The following is a 20581-nucleotide window of genomic DNA, read 5'->3' on the forward strand; positions in this document are numbered from 1 at the left end:
CAAAAATGTCCCTACGCAACATAGTTCACAAATACACAAGTGACTTATAAAACAACCCTTTTGGTCGTTTTAGTGGTCACTTTTAAGGTTCATGGAACGAATAGATCCCATTTGGCAAAAATAAAAGCTAACAATGTCAACAGAAGGTGTTTTTGGACAGAATTTGCTAAAAATTATGCAAACATTTGTCAAGGTTACTCCACTAGAAACCAAAGTCGCCCAAAATTCATCTAAATTCTACTCGGGTTCTTCAAAGAAAATTTTCAGAGAATTTTGGTCTCGACACCAGAATTTCGACCAAATCTGCCAAGGACTAGACTTTGGAGCAAACCAAACAACGAATTCCCATGTCCAGAAGTGAATCTAGTAGTGTAGCTCTTTATGAAGACCAAACTTTCATTTTGGTTATGTTATTCATAATCTAAAACACATCAAACCACTATTCCTTGTTTTAGTTTGTTTTACAGGGAACCATTTTTGTTCAAGCACTTGCCTTGACCAACACCAATCATTTTGGACATAATATAATTTCTTTATTTCTTGGTTTATTTTTTTATTTTATGTGATCATAACAAATTTGCAACCCACGTGACAAAATTCTCTCGTCTAGAATGAAAGAAAATAATTAAATTAGAAAGAAAGATAACCAAATTAATGATCAATTTGGAGAGAGTTTTCTTACAAGAACTAGTGTACCTTGGGTTTGTGATCTAAAAGGGAAATTTAAGGATAGATCCACACCAGGTAACAACTATCATAAGTTGGCCAACACCTAAAACAATGAGAGAGAGAATTTTTCATGGACTAGAAACATTCTATAGGAAGCTTATCATTAACTTTACTCACATACATGCCCCCATCTTAGAGACAATCAAAGGAGGACAGATGTGTAGATTTTGCATGGACTCCTGCAACAGAAGAGTCATTTGAGTTACTAAAGAAAAAAGGTAGCAAAACAACCTATACTTGCATCACCTGATTTCAACAGAATTTTCACTATTGAATGTGATGCATCTAATTTGGCTATAAGAGCAGTGATCAGTCAAGAAGGAAGACCTATAGCATCTTTCAGTGAAAATTTGAATGACTAATGACAATACAACAACTTTAATTGTAGAGTGTAGGAATTAGGGCCCTCAAGTATATGTATCCTACTAATGAAGGTTTCAATGAGGCCTATAAGGTTTATTCTCATTTTTCGAACTCTTATCATGTTGAGTTCTCTGAAAATCTAATAGAAGATGGGTTGATATTCAAAAGAAGACAACTTTATGTTCCTAACTGTTGTACGAGCGATAACATTTTGAAGGAAAAGCATTGTCGAAACCTTGGAATACATTTTGGTCTAGATAAGACCTTAGATTAAGTGAGGAGATTTTACTACTTGCCCAAGCTTCAAACTAATGCTAGAAAGTTTGTGGAATCATGCACCATTTGTCAAAATGCAAAAGGAGTTACAACAAATGTGGGTCTATAGCAATCACTACCTATTCCAACCAAAACTTGGGAGAGTGTTTCTATGGACTCTATAATGGGTTTACCTAGAATACAAAAGTGATTTGACAGTGTTTTTGTCATGGTGGCTTGGTCTAGCACAATGGCACACTTCTTGCCTTTTAAAACTACTAGTGATGCTTCGTATGTTGCAGATCTCTTCTTTAAGGAGGTAGTGAGAATTCATGGGTTACCTCTAAACATTATATCAACTTGAAATGTCAAATTTCTCGATCATTTTTGGTGTACCCTTTGGAAGCAATTAGAGACAAACCTATCTTTCAACTCTGCATATCACCCTCAAATGGATGGACAAATTGAAGCAGTCAATACGTCATTGGTCTAGCACAATGGCACACTTCTTGCTTTGTAAAACTACTAGTGACGCTTCGTATGTTGCAGATCTCTTCTTTAAGGAGGTAGTGAGAATTCATGGATTACCTCTAAACATTATATCAACTTGAAATGTCAAATTTCTCGATCATTTTTGGTGTACCCTTTGGAAGCAATTAGAGACAAACCTATCTTTCAACTCTGCATATCATCCTCAAACCGATGGACAAATTGAAGCAGTCAATACGTCACTCGGGAATCTTCTTAGATGTCTTATAAAGCAATACAAGGAGAAATGGGATACTATATTACCAAAGGAAGGGTTTGCCCACAATGGTTCAGTCAATAGGAGCACAGGAAGAAGCCCTCTTCAAATTGTTAATGGGTTACATCCTAGAGGTGTATTAGAAATTAGATATCTTCCATATTCTAATCAAATCAATGCACATGTAGAGCAATTTGCAAAGGCCATCAAAGAAATACATGAACAAGTCAAGAAGGCATTACTGAAATCCATTAGCAAGTATATGGAACAAGTTGATAAGTCAAGGAGAGAGGTACAATTCCAAGTAGGTGACATGATATGGGCAAATCTTAAGGAGGATAGACTACCTCAGGTGCCACGCACCAAGCTACTCATAAGGAAGGTAGGTCCTTGTAAAATCCTACAAAAATGTGGAGCAAATGCCTACAAGATTGAATAATCAGTAGACATTGACATCTCTACCATATTTAATGTTACAAATATGACCTTGTATAAAGGAGATAATATTAGGATAGATGTGATATAACAAGAAGAGAAAGAAGACCTAACTAAACTTTCACCCTCGCATACTCTACAAAGCTTGAGAAGATTTTAGATACTAAGGTTGTGAAGAAGACAAGGAGGAACAATTACATGGAATATTCAGTTAAATGGCATGGGCTTCCAGATGAAGAAGCAATATAGATGCATGAGGTTGAGATCAAAAGGTATAGAGCAATCTTGATGAAACCATCTCAAGTGGAATTCAGATCCGATGTCACAGGTTCACTCCTCATAGTATTATTTTTATCAAGTTTGGTGTTCATCCTTTTAGTCTTACGGCCATATTTGATTTGATTTGGTTCCTCCATCGCCTACGTGGTTTTGCGGATTTTGTTGGTGAACATGATAGATACTCCTATCTGGCTTATTGGTCTTTTATTGCTACTACGAGTTCTGATACTAGCTCTCAAGCTCATTGCTAGTATGCTCAGCCATCTTCTCTGCTGAGTTCGATTAGTATTGATATTTATCATCCTCGTCATTATCAATTCTCATTGAATGCTCCTGCTCATCTCCTCCCATCTCGGCAGGAGTTGAATGAGCATGTCAGACTTGATATTTACAGACAGTACATTACCGCTACCTGGACCAACCCTCATGGTGGTTTACGTATAAAGATGGCCTTCTATGTGGAGCATTTTCTGGATTAGTAATGGGATTATTGTTCGTCCTAATTATCTTTCTCAACAGTGGTCTCATGCCCTACGTATCTCTCTAGGGTCATTCAAAGTTGGTTCTCATCTTCTTCGTGCTTAGACAGATCATCACATTGACAGAGGGGAAAGTATCTATATGTTGTGTACTCTTGATGAGATTGAGATGGAGACTCGCTTTATCTTTTGGTGCCTTATCTTTTATGAGATCAAAGGGAGATTTCATTGTTTGTTCCGTGACTGTTGTTCTTTCTTAGCCTTCTCCTATTGTTTTGACCAGCAATGTCTTGCTCTTTATCTTCAGGAGGCTACATTGCTCCGTGCTAGTACTTTACAGTCTCTACTTCCTCACTGGCATACCTCTCTGATCAACCTATTACTACCTTTTTCACACCCTTATCTCCTTCACGGGGTGTGAAAAGGTCGTCTAGTTCTTCCAGTTCTACTGACCATTCCAAATCTGTTAGGCCCCACACCAGTTATTTACGTCAGCAACATTCTTCCACGAGTTCACTGTGACAGTCTTCCACGAGTTCACTGCCTCTCTCTCTTCTCTTGTTTCTTGTTTCTTGTTTCGCTTTTCTCAGACACCATTTGGTGTTCTTGTTGTTGTCAGCTTCTTGGTTGTAGCTCCCAGTCCCATAGACCCTTTGTGGTCTTTTATTGGACATTAATAATTTTATCTTATCTTATCTACAAGGCAGTATGATGCAAGGGCAATCCCAAAATCATGAAATTTTGTTGCTTCTATTGTTTTGCAACATGCTCATTTGTTCCCTTACGAAATAGCGATAATTTTGTTGTTTTGCAACCTACCTATTTGCACCTTTGCGAAATAGTGATTTATAATGCAAAGGCAATCCCAAAAACATGAAATTTCATTGTTTATGTGGTTTTTAACATGCTCATTTGCTCCCTTACGAAATAGTGATACTTTGTTTGTTTCACAATCCACCTATTTGCACCTTTGTGAAATTGTGATTTACTTCAAGGAGTATGGTGCAAGGACACATAGATAGTTAAGAATACTCATGGCATGCAAAAGAGTATAACAGGTGTATAGGGTCACTAAATTTTGTTATTAGGAACTTGTGATTCATCTTTTATCTAGTTGGTTTGATCTTAGTCATGTGACAACATAGTGCCAATATGGAAATCTTTGTCCAAGGTGTCATAGGAGTCATTTTAGGCATAGTTGGCATTATTGCCGAATAATCGACGATTTGCCACTAATCGCAGAGTTTTTTACTCAGGCGAGGTTTTGGCGAATTTAATCACAGAGCAAAAACTCATCGCTTTTTTGCATTTAATCACAGAGTTTTTGAAAATGCCTCGGCCGCATTAGAAGACAACAAGATAAAGTAAAAAATGATATCGTTTTGTTTGCCAATTAATTTTTTGCACTGCGAGGCACATATATATATATATAAAAACTCTGCTTGTTTCTTTTGTGTTCTCTAATTAACTCATTAAATGCATCGTCTCATTGAAATTTGCAAAAAAAAAGTATTTATATTAAATTTTAGCAGTTTTTTTTACGTTCCCGAGTTTTCCTGAGTTTTTAATAAAAATTGGCCATTTTTTTCCTAATTAAACTTTTCGGGGCTTAACAAGTTGTTGCAAAGTGAGAGTTTTCCAACTATAATTTTAGGTGTCATTAGGACCCCAAGAGGTATTTTGGTCGAGTTGAAGTGAAGTGCATATAAGGACAAAAAAATTTGCTCAACAAGATGACAAAATTGCAAAAAATGTCAAATCCAATTTTGACAACTTTTCAAAGTTGAAGAATCACCTTCAACAACCCAATGTGGAAGGCGAAGAGACGGCTAGGGAAGGAAATATGAAGAGTCTAATATCATTTTTGACAAGAGAGAACATAGTTGTACAGATTGAACACTTTTTGAGAGTTGAGGAATAAAATATTTCTAGTGTTTTCTACAATTTTTAATGGTTTCAGCTAGCATATCGTGTTGTATGAATTGGTGAACATGCAAATGTTGTAGGCTCTTGTAGAGTGGTGTGTTATCTTTCATTTGGTTCAAATTTGGTGGGTTCTTGTTGAGTTTTGTAGGAATAATTTACAGTTTTGTGTTATTGGGTCTAAAACCCTAATTTGGTGAGGGTTTGTCTAAAAATGACCCATCACTTGAAAATTCTCAAGTAGATTTCAATGGCTTTTCGAGGATCTCTAATAATGGGAATGAAGTTTCATTTGAAGTTGGTTTCATGCAAGGAAGTCTAGGAAGTGAAGAGAACAATCAAGCCCTAGTCGAGCATCTTCGTGTGACCGGCTGACTGAGAAAGAGGTTTTAGTATAGCAGAGATTGAAATGGGTGGTAGGGTGGGAGGAGTATGGTGAAATTGTGTTATTGGGATAGAATAGACCTCAAAATGAAATGGGTTTGAAGAAATAAATTCATTTGTGAGTAGTTGCTTCACATTGGAGACCTAATTAGGCCTATTAGTCCTAGAGACATAATAGGGGGATTTTTGATCAAATGAGTGAGTTGAGTTCTAGAAGTTTGGAGTTGTTAGAAGTCCCAAAAGTACTTGAAACCATAATTTGTTTGAAGGGTCCTTTGGAATTTGTGAAAGTTAAGTTCCAATAACTCGTTTTGAGACCTAATTGGCAATTAGGCCTGCCCTAGCAAAGTTCTTTGGAAAGGTTGTAAAAGAATTTCAATCCTGTTATGTTCTAGTTGAATTGTGTTGTTGAATCCCACTAACGTCCTCAGTAGACTCTCCTAAGCCTATAGGGCAACTCTTGAGATGTTGACCTATACAAGCTAAGAGGGTTAATCTCATGGAGAGTAAAATCATGAGAATTGTGTCCCTATATGACCTATGTCAAGTGTTCTTGAGCGAGTTATGAAGTCATGCAAACCTAGTGATCGGTAGGATTGAGTCAATTAGCTTCCATAGCTTTGAATCAATTATATTCAATTTCAGAAAAGAACACAAAAGAGCCCTAGATTATGAAAAACAAATAAATAGGAATGAGGTAGCCCTAAATTGCTCAAAAAACAAATACTTCAATGATTAATAGTGTTTCGATGAACCATCAACTTATAGAACATAAGAGTAATATACCTTCCAATGTTTGGGTAACAAAGCCATCCCTCCTAATATCCAGAGAACAAAATTTGCTTCTCAAAAAATCTTCAATTTTTGTTGATAGAAAATAAGCCAAAAAAAATCCTTGCTTTTGCTAAACATCAGCACCATGATTTTATGGAAAAAAATAATCAAACCTTCCATGTAATGCTGAAATCAAACATGATTCTGTAAAAAAAATCATCAAAAACTCAAGTACATTTGTAGCAACATCATCCACCCTAGAGACCCAAGGTGTGATCCGAAATACTTTGCAAGAAACTACGATTTTATAAAAATGGGTCAAAACATTTTATCAAAGAGAAAGGCATAATTTTGTGAAAAAATTTAAAACAACCTTCATGCTGTAAAAAATGGTCAGAACCCATAATCTAGAAAGCATCATCAAAAACCAGCAATCCCATACCACAGAAAACCACAACTTTTGCAAAAACATACAGCAAAACCCTCTTTGATCGGAAAAATCAAGATTTTTAGGCAAGAAATGTTCAAGACACTCCACTAGTCATGAAAACTATTGTCACATGGCACTACACCATTGCAAAAAGCCATTATACGAACAAAAAAGCCTTCCTCTACACCAGAAACAAGACCTGTGACTTTTGATGAAAAAATTGCAAAAACCTTGCAAGTCTAAAAAGAAAGGTAGAGAAGCCACAATCTTTATCTATAAAAAATTGTCAAAAAGTGAAAACTCTCAATCTTATTAAAAGAAATTAAGTAAAAGATCTCTAAAAAAATTCTCAAGAAATATTGTAATGCCGCCTACTAAGGTTAACATGCATCAATATTCATTTTTAAGCAATATTATGCATTAATTCAACTAAGAGAAACTTAATTTGTTCATAACACAATCCATATTTGTTACATCATCCATAATTCTTTCCTAAACCTAATGGAGGATGTGAAATTACTATTATGGGGCACTTGTGCCCACCTCCACAATTTAAGCCCAAGGGTTTCATGGAATTACTTGACTCACCCTATACAAACCAACCTACTCTTCTTAAAAGGCATTAGCAAAAGGTTTAAAGCTAGCTCATTATAATAGTCTTTCATGTATTATAAATGCATGTGGTTTGGTATATGTGTGTGTGCATGTATTAATGTGTTTTTATTTAATTATGTTTCTTAATCTCTAATAGGATACAAATAAAATATTTTGTAATTCAGTACTAATTCCTAAGTCACACCATATCACAAGATAGCCATATAATGTAGTATTGTATTCGCTACAAATGATATGTATATATGTACATCATATCTATATATGTATATATAAATACACACACACACACACATATATATATATGATTTATTTCATCAATAGCAATAATTAATAATAATTTCAATCTTGTCGTAATCCTTTTTCGTCTTATCAATGCCCAAATTATTTAGATAATCTCTTATTCGATAAGTCTCCTTTCTTAAATCAAACTCCACCTTATAGAGTGTAAAGGACTGCATTCTAAAGATATGTCTTATGTTCCTCTACCATCATATCTCCTCATAATATACAATCGCACATTTCCACTAATTTGTGTGAAATGTTATCATTAAGAGTTTAATAATCACCTCCTTCATGATCCTTAAATTGTTTCCTTTGTTGATAACCAATCAAGGCTAGTGATGAAGGATAGTCCTTTTCCAAACACTCAACACAAGCTCTATATCACCAATGACAGGTATTCCTCTTACACACAACACATACACTAATACCACTTGATGTAGGACTACACTACCCTTGTCAAATCACAACCCAAGATAAAGCAACATAGCATCAAAGAGAGAACAACACTTTACAAAGCATATATTGATGGTACTTGAAGATGATACCAAATCTTCCAAATATTTGAGGATAAAATCCTTACAACTCTCTTCCAAGAGATCCCTTGAACTTCTTACAATATGAGGCCATTACAATCACCCTCAAAAAATAACCCAACAATAACAAAAGAACAACTTTAGAAATGGAAGAGAAAAAGTTAAATCTTTATTATTCCATTGGACATTGATATTCCACCACTCCTATAAATATTCCACTATAGCTTACAAGCTTACAACTGATTGAAGATGTAATCCTTTCTTGTTAGGATCTTACAACACTCCACCAACATTTACAATTGATTTTTATGAGTGTATATATTACTTTCCACATTAGAGATTACAAACACAAGCAATGTAGGATAAAAAGATAGGTGCAACTACCTTACTACAACTATTAAATACATGATGTAATTTGATAAATGCCTAAAGGCTAAAGTGTGTTATTAAATAAGGAACTTTCCACAAACTTCAAATATGCCACATATGCAGCTTCATAAATGAAATGTTTATAAAGTAAATTTATGATTTCTTTTGCTTTTTTCCATTTTTTTCTTTTTCTTTCTTTTTCCCTTTGATCTTTTATTCTTCTCTTTTTTTTCCTCATTTTTTCTCATGTTTTTCTCGCTATCTCTTATATCTATATTTGGATGATGCAAGATTGCTCTTACACCTTAGATGCTCCTATGTCAAACACCCAAGATAGGAAAAAATTTATGAATATAGATTCACAAAATGGAGTTGAGTGATAGTACCACCCTTTCAAATTGCAAACAATCATCAGCAAACTCCATCACTAAAATTGGTAATTTTGATATTTTTTCTCCTCTTCCAACACCTAACTAAAGTAATTATCCTTCGTTGGCAATGTTGCTTTGCACTCATGCTACTAAATGTGAAATCGATTTCACCATAGATCGACTACCTCTTCCAAGTGTACCTCTTATTATCCTCCAATCTTATGGGATGTAACCTATTGTGATCCAACTACTTCCACCAAAATGTACCTACATTAAACTTTGTAACACCACGCAAATCTTTCTCCCCATAACACATATCACTACCAATATCCTCTTGAACTAACTTATCCATAACATGCAAACCATCATTCTCTTTCACTTCAATATGCAAATACGTTTCAAATTTTAAATCACGTGATTCATTAAAATTCACCTCTTCTACTATAATGTCTTCTTGCCCACCTCTCACTTTGACTACAACTTCATTGAGTAAGTCATCTTCTTTCTCATTACCTTCACTCAAAGTGATCTCTTTACCAAGTATGAGTTTGTCTTTAACAGCTTTGCAATCAAACTCTAATATACCTTCAACTGTGTTTTCTCCCTTCATGCCTTTAGTAAGATACGTAATTGTTTCACTTCTTTGATTTCCACTCTACCTTCACTGCTGCAATCTTCATTAAGAAATCATCTTCTTCACTTTGTTTTGCATCCTCCAAAGGAATCTCTTTCGTTGCAACATCATTGTGCTCATATCCATCCTGATTACAATGTATAGTAATATCAAATATTGCCTCAGTTTCATCCATACTGCAACTCTTTCCTCACCTTCCTCTTCTTCTATCAATATTTGTTAGTTCTAACAAAGACTTGCCTCTGCTGCAAAATCACTTCAATATCATTCTCTATGTCTTTCAATAAGCATTCCTCAACTTCAAGTTCATCAATCTCTTCATATTCATCCTCTTCCTCTTCCTTTATGTCACATGCCTGACACTTCAATGCATCTTCTTTCTTTCTTACATATAAAGTATCACTAGAAAGATAAAATGAATCACAATCATCTCTTTTTTGAGTAAAGACTTTTCTCCTTTCCAAGTCTACATCTATTTCTTTCACTTGTTTCCTCAACTCTATCATTCGAACTCTTATCTCTTCTTGTTTTCACTCTCTAATTTTCCTAAGTCTAGGAATCCTAAGAATCCATCCAATGAAAAATGTGATTTTCTTCTTCAACTCATTCAATTAGGTATAAATTGCTTCACATTTGGCGATTTGCTACAAGCTCAGGAACCTCTTCTCAACAATCCTCTAAGTAGATATTCTTGCAAGTTGTACTTATATATGCAACAAATTCACATTCATCTATCCTCTACCCAACAAAAGTTTTTGGAAGATGTGCCTATCACTTCCTCTACCCACTCTGTCTTAATGGAGGAGAGATGTGCACCTTCTGCCCAGCTTCACTCTCTATTGGAGCAAAATCAACAAGCTCTCATAAACTTTCAACCAACCCAAGGTCCCAATGTAGATTGCCTCACATTCGACAATCTATCTAAACACTTAAAGTCTCTACCTTAGATTCTACTGATGAAGAGTGATCCCCTTCTAGACACTCAACACAAGCTCTGATATAGCTAGTAATTATTTTCCAATCATAACTAGTAATATATATATATATATATATATATATATATATATATATATATATATATATATATATATATATATATATATTTTATTGAAAATCAAAATGTAAAGTTTGTGATAATTTCCCAAGTCTTATTTTGCAATTATATTTAAAATTTGATCATTATTTACAATTGGTTGTTTGCCTTGTAGGATAAGGAACACATTTGCCAAATTGATGAGGTGGCATTGTCTACAATGGGCTTTCTTCTCATGGATCCGCGTGTCATTCATCCTTATCCATTTGTTACGGAATTGAATTTTTTCATTGGACCAAGGGGGCAATGCAATTTTTTCATTGGTCCACAAGATGGTGCTTAATTGTAATTGGGTGAGCATTTAATACTTGCAGCATGTAGTTATCCAACCCTAAATAAGGCTTGAGTAGATTAATCTTGGCCCTTGATTTCAAATCAATCTTGGTCATTCGTTGTATTTGAGCTCCCTATACAAGGATTGCTCCACTCATTTGTGAAAAGGGGAACTTTTGAAAAAAAATTTATTTAATATAATGTCAAATTCACTCTACTTTTCATTGTTGCACCTTGCATGGTGAATTGTTATGATCAAGTTTGCATTATTGCATGGTGATCCATATTTCCTCACTTAATTTAGGATTTCATTCCATGCTGTTTAAAAGCAATTTAATTAGATGGAAGTCATTGTGGATGGTCACTTGAATGGCTCGACAAATCAGGGCCTCTAGCCTCTTGCTAACGGTAAGAGTGCCTTCTGTGGTGAGTCGATGATTGAATGCACTTACTTCAATTGATATACAATATTCACATTTGCATCCATTGATGGGATTGAAGAGGGTATATGCTGATTTGAATACCATTTGAGCATATCCTTAGAAGCTTGCATTAGGTAGGTGGAATCGCTGGCGAGATTGCATCTAGTAGATTCCAAGTTCATACATGATTCCTTGCAAACATAGTAGAAGTAGAAGTAGAAATAGGGGTTAGAATTTTAAGTTGGGGTTGAAGTGGAAAAGTCAAACTATATTTTCATTGCACATTGTACAGCCAATCTTTAGAAGTGCAAGAGTTGATATCCATTGAATGAATAGTCTATGTCCCTTTGTGATAACTAGCTTATCACATTATAAAACTAATTGAAGTCCACGATTAAGAAGGAACCTTGAAGTCATTTCATGATCTTACTTTGCAAGCTTAGCATGAGAGAAGACCATATATCAAGAGAGGATTAAATGTTTGGTGTTTCATCCTAGAACATTGAGTATTTGATTCTACATGTTGTAGTGGAACAAAACTCACACCAATAGTACTCTAATGTGTTTTATTGGGGGATGGAGTATGTGCATCAATTCCTCTCGCATGATGACGAACTAGCAACCTATCAAGAATTTCAACTTTGAAATTAGAGAGTTAAGAGTTTTGAGTAAACAATTTTTATATAAATTCAATATTCAACTACAAGAATTTAGATATTAGAATCTTAAGAGTTAAGAACTTATGATAGAAACGAATTGTAGTAGCTGGTGTATTTCTCCATAGAAATACCACCATTTATGAGCATTAGCACTATTCTTGACTTCGATAGCCTCAAAACCATAATGATCGGTGCTTGCAAAACTCATGAATTCAAACCTCACTATAAGTCGTATCGAGAAAGAGTCTACAAAGGGTTTCCTTGTACCCATGACCAACTTTAAGATCTCTATAAGGAGCAGCTCTAGTGCTACTCGCATTAAGGACCAATTGATTATAGTACCTAGGGCTCAATGCCAAGGCAAGGAGATGCAAAGGGGTAGTCATTTTGTTCCATTTTTTATTATCCTCAGTCATGGAGTCTATGTCATCATATAACTAACCCAAGCAAGGTCTATCCATGTCAATGTATTAGAGCATGTTCAATATAGAATTGGTGAATCTCAAGAGGTGCTCGACACGATCCTCGACACGATCCCCCCAAGAGTCACGTAGTATCATTACTTTAATGGTAGTTGCCCTTGTATTACTAAATTGCCTCCATACACTCCAATTAGCACTACTTACCATTCTAGACAATGCCTCTTCAACCTCCACAAGGCATCTCTGAACAATAATGTTGGAAGCAAAATGGGTCTCAACAACCTATTTCAAAATAAAAACAATAATAAATTCAAAACAAGATTAAAATTTAAAACATAGAAAATTTATGTAACTGAAGTCTAAAACATATTTGAATTTTTAAATAATTTAAATATGGCTTGCAACATATGGTGGTTCATAATGAACATTTGGATCTCCTATGCATCTTCATACATTTCTTTGATCCACTCAATTTTCTTGCCGATTTGTGTAGCACTAGGTTAATAAGTGGACAGCGCAAGGTGTCTAGAGAACGTGCTTATAGTGCTACTCGACAACAGCCCTAAAAAAATAATTCAACAGCCCTAAAAAAATTAGCATTGTTTATTATAGCCTGAGCAACATTTTGAGGCCCAATTTGCTCAATGCCTTGGATGAAAATGTTTGCAATAAATGGACTATCCTCCAATTCCCTTTCACAATCCACTTCTCTCAAAAACATTGCACCTCTCGTGGACACTACAATAACAATGACCAAAGGATGATTCCTTCCATCTTTCCATCCAATAGTTGATATGGTCACACTTACTTTGATCCATGAATCCCTGATGGGCTTCAAGGAAGATTCTACATGTTTCACCTCCTTGTCCAATAAAGTGGTGTGCACCTTCTCATAACCCAAACCCTTGAACCCTTTAGAGTCTCTTTAATTGATCCCAGCATTTTGTGCCAATAAGGTGAGCAAACAACATAAATGTCAATCCATTTGCATAGATGCATCTCACTATGTTTTGCTCGATAATGTCTCTAGCCTCATTGTGAAATGACATTTCCAAGGGCCCCGTTTCTCTCTTATTTGTCACCGATTCTTGAGAGACACAAGAATGGATAGCCCTCTAGGGTTGCTCGCTAGAAGTGGAAAATCTAGCAATAGAACCAAAAGTTCTTTGATGCTTTTTTACTTTTAGACCTTTCCAAAGGATGAACTATTGGATTCCTACTTACTGCATCCACTTGTCTTTATTCATCCAAATATTTCAATACAAACTGGTTTGCAAGAAGGGTTTTAGGTAGAGGTTTCCCTTCAACTCTTGGCTTCCTTGGACAAAAAGTGATGCCTTTCTGAGGAATAAGACGTAAGTGTGCTTTCACTATACTATGAAACCTACTATATTCCTCTTTGAAATGTCTACAAATTGAAACAAAACCTCCTCCACCTAGCATTTGTTGAATTGTTTCCACATATTTCCATGGTAGAGAGCTTGGGTTTGTTTTGACCCAGGAGTTCCTAGTGCTAAAAGCATTTGCCATTCTATGAATCTATAAACAAAATACAAAACCACAAACTAAAATGGGAAAAAATAAAATACAAAAGTGTTCATTTCACTTTCTTTTTAAAATGCAAACAAAAAATTTTAAACACAAACTAAAGTAACAAAAACCTACCTCTTTTGTTGAAATCTTCCTCTTCAATGTCTTTGAGTTCTCAGCACAAGAAATCACCTATGAATAGCTTACAAACCAGCTTAGAGCATGTAACAACCACCTTTCAACACTCATTGAGCAATGGCAACCAAACAAGAAAGTTTAGCAATATAGGCACAAAGTCAAAAATTTAGCCAAAATTTTGCCTAGGCTTTTCTGACAGAATTCTGTTCAAATTCACAAGTCTACAGCAAAATTTTGGTTGGCCTGCATGTAATAACCCTCCTCAGTTATAACTTTTATCAATCATCAATTATTCTGACATTTGCCACATAGCATGCAACTGAAATGAACTCTAATGTTTGTAGATTTGCAATTCCAAATTTACACACTCAAATCAAGAAAGGTAAGGCAATTTTCAGAATAGCATTAATGTTGGTCAAGCCAATTCAGTTTGCAAGGTAAGATTTTCAGATTGTTTGCTTGTCAAATGAATATCAAAATTCTGAACGCTAATCACACACTAATTTGGGAATTTATTGTTAATGTACTCCTTGCTGAAAATTCAAATTGCTTACATTATCATAACTGACAAAAGAAAATACAAATAACATTCACAAAGGAAACTGATTTTTTGCAAATGGTAAATTGCCCTTTTGACTCGCGCAGCTGATTAACCGATCATGGCTGAAAATGATAACCAGAACTGCTCAAGTTCCAAATGCAAGTTTACCAAACTACTATTATTGGTGCATGCAATCAATACTTCAACTCTGATTTGGTTATGTAAAAGCAGGCGCCTGATCTGAATCAAGCTCCCTGAGATATTGAATTACCTACTCCCAAACGGCACCCAATCTATGGTGAAATTCACTCAGGCCCACCTGTCTACAAGTAGGCAGGTTTATCTACAATTTTCACTGCCCAGAATTCTGCTACATGACCCAGGATGGTCGTGCTTCCTTCAGTCACCAGCCCTATCACAATTCACACCTGGGGCTTCTTGAATTAGTGCCACCGAATCCTATTGCAGACCTGTGTATCAATAGGCACCTGGAAGTGGCGTTTAAATCGGGCAAACTGAACCGCCCAGAATGCAACAAATAAGAACACAATACAAGAAGTTAGACAGGCATCCAATTCCAGATTTTGAGTTATCAATTTCCAGTGAGAATTTGCACCAGCTGAAGGTATAATTCGATGCCAATATTCATCACGCCTAATCACCAACTTCTCAACAAATACTACTACTCCCAGCTACTGGAAGCACAATAAGGGAGACTCTAATGATTTCAAACTTACAATTCTACAAATTAAATCCACTACAACTCTCAGCACCAAACTCCTTCCAAATAAAACGAAAAATACAGACATGGAAGACTAAAATAACTTTCAGAATTCAATCCACTATACCTCACCGGTGAAAAGCACTAATCAGCATCAAACCCTTATACTTCAGCAAGGACATAGAAATCAACCTCTGACAACGTCACAAAGATGACAAAGCAAATAGACAAATCAAATAATCAGATGTTTTTTTCCAATGAAATGAGCTCATATTTAGAATCCTCATTGCCAAAAGTTTCCCAAATGAACTCCACTCAAGAAACTTTACCAACACAACTCTTTTTTTTATAGCATCATTTTAATAAAGTATCATTATAAAAATGCAACTTTAATTATTAATTAATAAATATGAGCTTGTGCGATAAATAACCACATCCACTGCAGGTGACAACCAACTGCCAGAGCCACCCACTGCACTACCAAAAATAGACTTACTAAAAATAGTAAGTCCACAACTAAGACTCCCTAATAACCATGTCAGTTCACGAGGGTCACTATAATGAACTGACTCAATCATCCACAGAAGCTTGCTAAAAATAGGGGCATTACACTGCATCATGACCAGACCAGGGCCGAACCCTAGGCTGCCAAGGACTAATCTAGTAACTTTGTTCAGAAGTATATGGGGGATTCACTAATGTAATTTGGAAGTAGAATTATTATGGATTAGTAGATCTCTTCTACTATGCTTATTGTTGATGATATCCTATCAAACAAAGGAAAGGATGTTGGCAAAATGATCAGCACTCCCCTCGGGATTTGCGACAAGGGATTTACTGTCTCTTGTGGATTCTATAAGTTAAAAGAGTCATTATATGTGGAGAAAAACAATGTAATAATACAGCAATAATTGTCTTCATGAAGCATTACAGCTTTACAAAATCATCCCTTCTAACATGACATTCAAGTTGATCAAAATGTAGCCATTATGTTGGAAATTCTAAGAGGAGAAAATTAAAAACCTGTTATTTTTCCAGCCGTTGTAGCTAAATAAGAAATAATAAATTATGACAAGAATCAAGAAACTTGTCTTTTTGATAATGAACTCTACATGGGGGGCAAGATTTTAAAGATTGGGGATGAATACCATGTTAAGAGAAAGAAACATACTTTCCAAGAATATGATCCAAAATACACATGAAATGACAGCTACTTTCTAAGAATACAATAAAAAATACACATTCTAAAGTCAGCAAGCTATTCTTCAATTTTACTCATACTTCAAAAAACAGCAATAAATCTGACATATGTTAAATATTTTCAAAGCAACATTGTCGACTTTAGATACCTGATAGTCAACACCCTTTGTAAGAATTGAGCGAGCAAAACCAATCAAAAGTAGTGGAGTTACCCTTTTAAGTGCATCTCCATCTTTCCTGAATTGAAAGATTTAAATATTTAATATATTTACCATCCAACATGTTCAATCCTCCCTACAGTAGAAAGATAACAAAAGAAAAAAGAAAAGAAAAACTTTTATCTAATACTACAGAAAGAATTCTATCTTAGTTGTCGTTTCTTAAATCTTTTTTTCTCACATTTTGAGTATCTTATTGAATCTAATTTTATTTTTGCTATCAACTCTAACATTAAATTTGAAAAATGAGTTGTGCAATGCACTCGTAAACTATGCAAATAGATAGAGGCCCCAGGTTTTTGCTATTTGATAGATGCATTCTGCAAAGAAACAAATTTAGTTCTGACTCAAAAAGAACAATAAAAGTATGCACAATAAAGTGAACAATGGGTTTATTGTGATGGGTTTTGTGCACCTTTCATAACTAACATTTAATGTTGGTCGTAAAGTGGAGGATGCCACACTCTGTTAGATCAATTCTCTCATTTGCAACTGTTGTAACACAAAAACATATTTAAAGATGGGGCCCAATAAAGACAAGCAAATAATAAAAAATAGTAACACTAAGTATTTCAAGAGTCACATTTCAGAAACCATTCACTAAGCGGACATATTTGGCCTTGAAATGTTAAAAACTTAGAAGGGACTAGGGTTGGGTGAAGGGTCACAGGGGCACAAGAACGGTCACCCATGGGGCACCCTTGGGGAATGTGAATCCATGGTTTTAGTATTTCGCTAGTATTTACCATTTATGATTTATAACTTTATTGTTATCTCTCAACTCTATAAATAAATTAACAATAGCATTTAAACTAGTGGTTTCACACAGTTTTTGGAGTAAAACGGTGCTATGGGAGTTTTGCTAGATTTGGAGCATAGGGTGGAGACACCTAAATAAGCTTTCTTATTGTATTGCTATCAGATTTTGCCGATATTATGGTAGCTATTCTAATCTTTCTTTCCTCAAAAAAGATTTGACAAGGTAATCTGGTATTAATAACTCTGATTTTTTCTATTTCATTGTTGCTGATTTGCGTGCACATTTCATATTTCTGTATGATTGATTATATTTCATTGTTGCTGATTTGTATACACATTTCATATTTCTAGTGATTATAGTACTAATGCAAATTTGATATTGAACAGAAAATATCAGATTACCCATTTACTTCTCTCAACGTGATTATCACCCATTCAATTACTTAAAATGTATGCGTTATAAGCATTTAAAATCATACAAAGACAAAAAGTTAAATAGGCTTTCTTCTACCACTTTAGAAGAGTATTACCATTCACCAAAATGGATTCTTTATAAAGAATAAAAATACATCTTAGTAATTATTAGAAATTTTTAAGTGAGTTCATTTTTTTATTTTGATAGATATATGACCTAAGGATTGAGACATTGTAAAATACATAGATACATCTGGATAGACAGCTTTTAGTTCAAGTTACATTTTTCCGTCTTCCTTCTAGGTCGTTCCTCATCCCTTCATTCTACTTTTGTCTCTGATCAGTATCTGTATATAATCGAAGCACTACATCTTGCACTTTTATTAAGGATAAAGCTCTGAAAAGTCACGAGACACTAATACAGAAAGAGAAAAGAAACAAAATGTAAAGTGATAAAACTTTTCTTCAACAAAAATAAAATATACATCTTAATCATCAGAAAATACATCTACAAGAGCGAAGTAGCCATTTGTCAGCTGAGAAAACATAACTTAAGTAGCGCAAATATCAGATTGTTACACCGAAGGGTATTTTGTCAGCTTAGTTAAGTAAAATGCAACAGTAATAAACCTATGTTACACTACTGGCATAAAATGGGGGTAAAGAGGCTCCCATCACACTGAATGTCCATCGAGTCCAAACTAGAAGATTCCAAAACCACCAAACTCATGTTAAACTTATTTTCTCAGGCTCCAACACCATCTTCTACAACGAAACTATCTATCCAATCCTATTTTCATGGGATGATAGATTTGGGTAGTGGGTAAAGCTAAAGAAACACCCATGAATCTTCCTCGGGATAATGAGATGCAAACTATGGTTGAAATTCTAAGAAATCTAAACCATCCCTAATTCAGATAGAGTCCCTATATTGAAATTCTGACTTCTTATGTCTAACCTTCTTCTATACCTATGTTAATTCATCCGCTCTTTGATTGCCCTCCCGATATATATGATTTAATGTAATCTTGTCAAAGGTTTGACATAGTGAGAAGGCTCTAGATAAAATTGAGTTCAGTCTCCAATTAATGAGGGATCCTTTCCTTTAGCATTTCTTATAATTGCAAAATCTCCTTTAATCTCTATATTCTTGCTACCAAGAGTTTTACACATTTCTAGTCGTTCAACTAAAGTCGTTAATGCCACCAAATTATACTTTCTATTCTTATATATCTTGCTAACTTTTCTACCTCCATACCTTTTGAGTTATGGCTACTACAACCAATGCCTGCTTTGCCCAAATTCCCTCTTAAAGCTCCATCAAAATTGAGTTTAAACCAGCCCTTCTTGGGTGGTTGCCATTGGCACATCTCTCATTTGTTTTTTGAAATTTCCCCTCTTGTTCCTATAAGGGGGGTAATTTTAAAGCTATCCACTTGCCTCTCATTTTCTCATCCCAAAGAGTCATTATAGCCTCCTTTTGTTTATTCAAAAACCAACTGTTGGTAAGTTCAATGAGAGAAGTCTCAATTTTGATTAGAAGTTATTCTATAGTCATATTCTTATCTTGAAAAATTCTTCGGTTGTGTTCTTTACATAATTCCAATAAGACTATGGAAGGTGTAGATATCCATAAAGAGCTATAAATACTATCTTTTCGCAAGAGGGGCCAAGCATATAACATATGCATTATAGCTCTTGGAAATGTCGACACCCACCCCAATTGTGAATAGTCATTTCAAGCATTGACTCAAATAAGGGCAATGCAAAAAAAGGTGGTCAATTGATTCTTCCTCATTTTGACATAAAGGACACCTACTAGGGCCTTGGTATCCCATTTTCTTAAATCTTTCTGAGGTAAGGACCTTCCTGTTTAGAACTAACCATAAGAAAAATCTTTCCTTAGGAAGACAAGCTTTAGTCCAGCATAATGTTGTAGGGAGTCCTTTGTGCTCATCTAGAGAGACCTAGGAAATTTATTCCCCTCCTCCGAGTTATATTTCCCGCTCTTGCTATCATCCCAAATCAATTTGTCCTTGCCAAAATTGAATGTTACTTTCCTGTTTGAAAAGATTCTATTTAGATCCTCTGCTTCCTTAGGTGGGAGGTTTATGTCCTTAAAATCCTTCCATTTCCAACCTTTTCCTCCATCCTCAAAGGTCACAAAATCTATAATTCTTTTTTTGCATCTAGCTTCAAGTGTCAACCTTAATTGAGTTGGGTTACCATCCTTTTCTAAACAACCATATCCTCCCCAAGCGTCTTCCCAAAAGAGAGCTTCTTCCCCCATCCCTTGGATCCATGTTAATCTATTATGGATGGAGGGTCTACAATCCATTATGAAGTTCTGAATTCGCAATCCTCTAGGTGAAGATTTCTCCCTAAATATGTTGATTAGGTCAAAATTGCTCAGATATTTCTTTATTGGGGTCTTTACCCACTTCAGGTGTGGATTCCTATACATTCTCCATACTAGTTTAGCTCCTAAATCTTTACCTTAGATTTCAATGTCCCCGATCCCTACACCTTCGTCATCTTTTGGTCTACATACCTTGTCCCAAGCTACCACAGAATTTTTTTTCTTTTCCCAT

The 20581-nt window shown here is 35.1% G+C and overlaps 1 protein-coding gene across 2 annotated transcripts in view; it reads right to left on the reverse strand.

Moving 5' to 3' along the window:
• LOC149541961 (transferases, transferring acyl groups) overlaps positions 1 to 20581 on the reverse strand; it is a 185652-nt gene that overhangs the window by 64453 nt on the left and 100618 nt on the right. The window contains exons 9-10 of one of the 2 annotated variants that reach the window (XM_089797010.1): positions 16749 to 16836; positions 14135 to 14191 (exon numbers count right to left, since the gene is read on the reverse strand). In XM_089797010.1, coding sequence (XP_089653136.1) covers positions 14135 to 14191; positions 16749 to 16836 — 145 coding nt within the window. The remainder of the gene's footprint in view (positions 1 to 14134; positions 14192 to 16748; positions 16837 to 20581) is intronic. The other variant, XM_089797011.1, reaches the window with a different exon arrangement.

The sequence above is a fragment of the Cupressus sempervirens genome, chromosome 8 (genome assembly GCF_028749045.1).
Source record: "Cupressus sempervirens isolate cs-2001-9-10 chromosome 8, ASM2874904v1, whole genome shotgun sequence".
Taxonomy (NCBI): domain Eukaryota; kingdom Viridiplantae; phylum Streptophyta; class Pinopsida; order Cupressales; family Cupressaceae; genus Cupressus; species Cupressus sempervirens.